Below are 3,204 nucleotides of genomic sequence, written 5' to 3'. Positions count from 1 at the left end.
AAACAAAAAAACAAAAAACAAAAAACAAAACAATAACACACAAACAAGTAAGCACGAAAGAAATACAAGGCAAGAAATACAAGGCAAGAAATACAGGCAAGAAATAGACAATGAAAATATGGTAGACTGAGTAAGTAAAATGCCGTCAAACAAAAGGAATTTTAAAGTGCGGTTGCCATGATAAGAGAAACAATATTGCGGTGTAAGTGACGTTAATAATTAAGTTGAATGTGTAATTAGAGCAAAGAAGCAAGAGTCGGTAGCATAATTTAAATTATATTAACCTGAGACCATAAATATTGAAAGTAAGTACTTGTAATAAAATAATATAAATACCAATACCAATATTACCAATTAACAATCCTAATAATTATACAAATATACAGCCACTACCAATGTAACTGGTTTGTTATAACAACAGTTGTTCTTCAGTTACAATATTTCCGACAACATTGAATGCAGCAGTAGTATGTTGCAGAACGCTCTGTGATTGGACGCTGAGTGCACTTAAAAATCTGCCCCTCCCCCTGGTTTTTTGTGGGATTCCCCGACAACGTGCTCTGTTCAAAATATTTTGACTTTTTGTGTGTTTGCTGGCCCCCTACATACGTACCAGACTGATTACTCTCGCCCAGCAGCAGCAAACACAAGGTAGGTATAGTCATCAAGTGTCATTCTTTACACCAAGCCCCGGAAAACCACTTATTTGTCCGATAAAGAAAGTTTTATGGCGCTTTAGCTTGTCGGTTGAATTCCAAAACGTAGTGCTAACGTAACGCTAAACTCGCTAGCTAACAAAAAATTAGCATTGCGCTTTAATTACAAACAATTCTGTTTTACAGTCAATCGTTTTCGCTTGTCAGCACATTTAGGCGTTTACTTCATTTGTTATTGTTCAGTTATTTCAAGTAGCGTTATGCCGACTTAGTAGTCGAATAAAGCTAACGTAGCTTTATTCAGTCTGTGGGCCTCATGCTTGAAATTCAATGGACTGCAACGTTAGCTATTAGCTAGCTAACGTTAGCAGGTTGGATGGTTTCTCGTGCTGTTTGTTTTTGGGGGGCACTGATAGTAAAGGCAAACGGTGTTTTATTATAATGGAGTTACACAGGCTAGCTAATGCTAGTTAGCAGGCTCACAGAGCAGAAGGCCCGACATTAACGGGACTAATTTTAAACTTCGTGAACTTGTATTTCCTGTGTTGCATCAACCAGGGTTTATCATTTTATCATTCATTAATTTGAAACACTTATAACGTTACACCATTTACTCCTACTTTTACACTTTTGCTATGCTTACTGTGAGTGTGTTGTGTTTCTTACAAGTTAAGTTATGATTAGCGTTAAACCATTAGTCGACCGACAGAATAGTTAGCTACTCGAAAAACCGTTCGATAATTGATAAATGGCAATAAATAACTGTTTAATAAACCAAACAGTTACTTATTGTCATTTATCAATCAAAAAGTCCAAACATGTCTTTGTTTCATCTTAAAATGTGGGGATTTACTGATTTTCTCGGTTTATATGTAATCGTAAACACATATTTGGATGCTGGACTAAAGTGGTGTACAATAATTCGGTTTTATAATCAATTATCAACTTGTGCAATTAAGCCATCGTTGACTACATCACATTACCATCGTGAAAGACACACAGGGATCCTTTGAGTTAGTTAAGAGCTCAGTTGGTAGAGCAGGCGCACACAGACAAGACACATGTACGTGTGTTTATGCCTCGACGCAGTTGGTCCAGGGTTTGAGTCCAATCTGTGACGATTTCCCCCCACACACACACACTTAAAAATTCAACAATCATTATTTTTATATCATGGTGTGCTTTGTGTTCAGTTTGAAAAAAAAATGTAACAACAATTTGTTGTATTTTAGCATTATACTAACACTTACTTCCTGTTGATCCCCACACAGCACTCTGTGCTCTTCCTATTGTTTTCTCAGCCGCGGAAGGAGGGGACACAAGTGATGGAGGAGCACGGGTTTGACAATCTGCGCCAGAACCTGCCACTGAGCCAGGACTCCTTCAAAGAGCTGTGGGATACTGTGTAAGTTATGTTTTTATATTCAATGGCCTTAAAAAAAATGCCAGTTTAGGTCAGAAAAACAAGCTTACCTTTTTGTCTTTGTTTTTGCAGGCTAACTCCCTCCATCTCCACAATTCCCACAGCCAACAATGAGACTGAAGGATGGAGACCAGATGGTAATATGGAAATGCTGGTAAGCACGCCTACCGAGGTTATAATTAACGGAAACGAACAAAATACCGAAAACTAGGTGGGAAAAACATTGTCGTTAACTCAATTAAGAACAAGGCATTACAAAAAACAATAAGTAACTAAAACTGTAATGTCTGTTTGCAAAACTAACTAAAATTAAATAAGGGTAAATGTTCTTAGTTTTTGTATTTGTCCATAGAGCAAATAACGTTATAGCTTTCAGAGTTGACATTTCCGACCATATTTCTGTTTTATACAGTCTATTAGTCTAGTCTAGTACATATAGTTTCCAACAGGGAACCCAGAAATTCCAACATTCCATGTCAAATTGAACACAACATCGTTTGTGCCCCTCGCCTGGCATCATGGCAATACCAAAAGTAGGAAGAAAGCGGCAGAGTCCTATTTGATTATGACTGTATTAGATAAAAATAAGTGCCTTGCAGTGGAAGGTGGTAAAATTTGTGGACAGTTTATTAAAGACAAAAATCCCACAAATTTGAAACTACATTTGAGAAGTGCGCAAAAAGAGGCAAACCTAGCTTACCCTAGCAAGGTATAGGAGAACGCCAAGCCCCCCTCCCTGAAACAGAAGCTAACCCCGGAGAGCATGGATGTATGGCTACGTAGGGCCAGCAGCATGACGATGACAACCGCAGGACAGGGTACAGTACAGGCTGCTTTCACTGGCGACTTGATAGCTGGTTAGTAAATACGTAGGACCACCAAAAGCGGGAGGGAACGTGGGTTAATATGTGGATTAATACTTGGCTGTCTACACAACTGTGTCGATTGACTTCAAAAAGTTCACCACTTCACTCGAACCAAAGTTCAAAACACCTGTTGATGTCTGTCTCCTTTTCAAAACTATAATAACCTTGATGCCTACCCATTACAAAAAAGACTAAACCTAACACTAAAACTAAAAAATACAAATGAAACTAGCACCATTAAAAAAAAAAAAAAAAAAAA

At 37.9% G+C, this 3,204-nt stretch overlaps 1 protein-coding gene across 2 annotated transcripts in view; it reads left to right on the top strand.

Moving 5' to 3' along the window:
• The first annotated feature begins 565 nt into the window (after positions 1–565).
• tp53 (tumor protein p53) overlaps positions 566–3,204 on the top strand; it is a 14,699-nt gene continuing 12,060 nt past the window's right edge. Inside the window, exons 1-3 of one of the 2 annotated variants that reach the window (XM_032511330.1) lie at positions 566–651; positions 1,958–2,061; positions 2,152–2,233. In XM_032511330.1, coding sequence (XP_032367221.1) covers positions 1,982–2,061; positions 2,152–2,233 — 162 coding nt within the window. In that variant the 5' untranslated portion in view covers positions 566–651; positions 1,958–1,981. Of the gene's footprint in view, positions 652–1,927; positions 2,062–2,151; positions 2,234–3,204 lie in introns of both variants that reach the window. The other variant, XM_032511329.1, reaches the window with a different exon arrangement.

Source organism: Etheostoma spectabile, unplaced genomic scaffold (genome assembly GCF_008692095.1).
Source record: "Etheostoma spectabile isolate EspeVRDwgs_2016 unplaced genomic scaffold, UIUC_Espe_1.0 scaffold352, whole genome shotgun sequence".
NCBI lineage: Eukaryota > Metazoa > Chordata > Actinopteri > Perciformes > Percidae > Etheostoma > Etheostoma spectabile.
The sequence above is the reverse complement of the archived record's forward strand: the minus strand, read 5'-3'. Positions and strand labels throughout refer to the sequence as shown.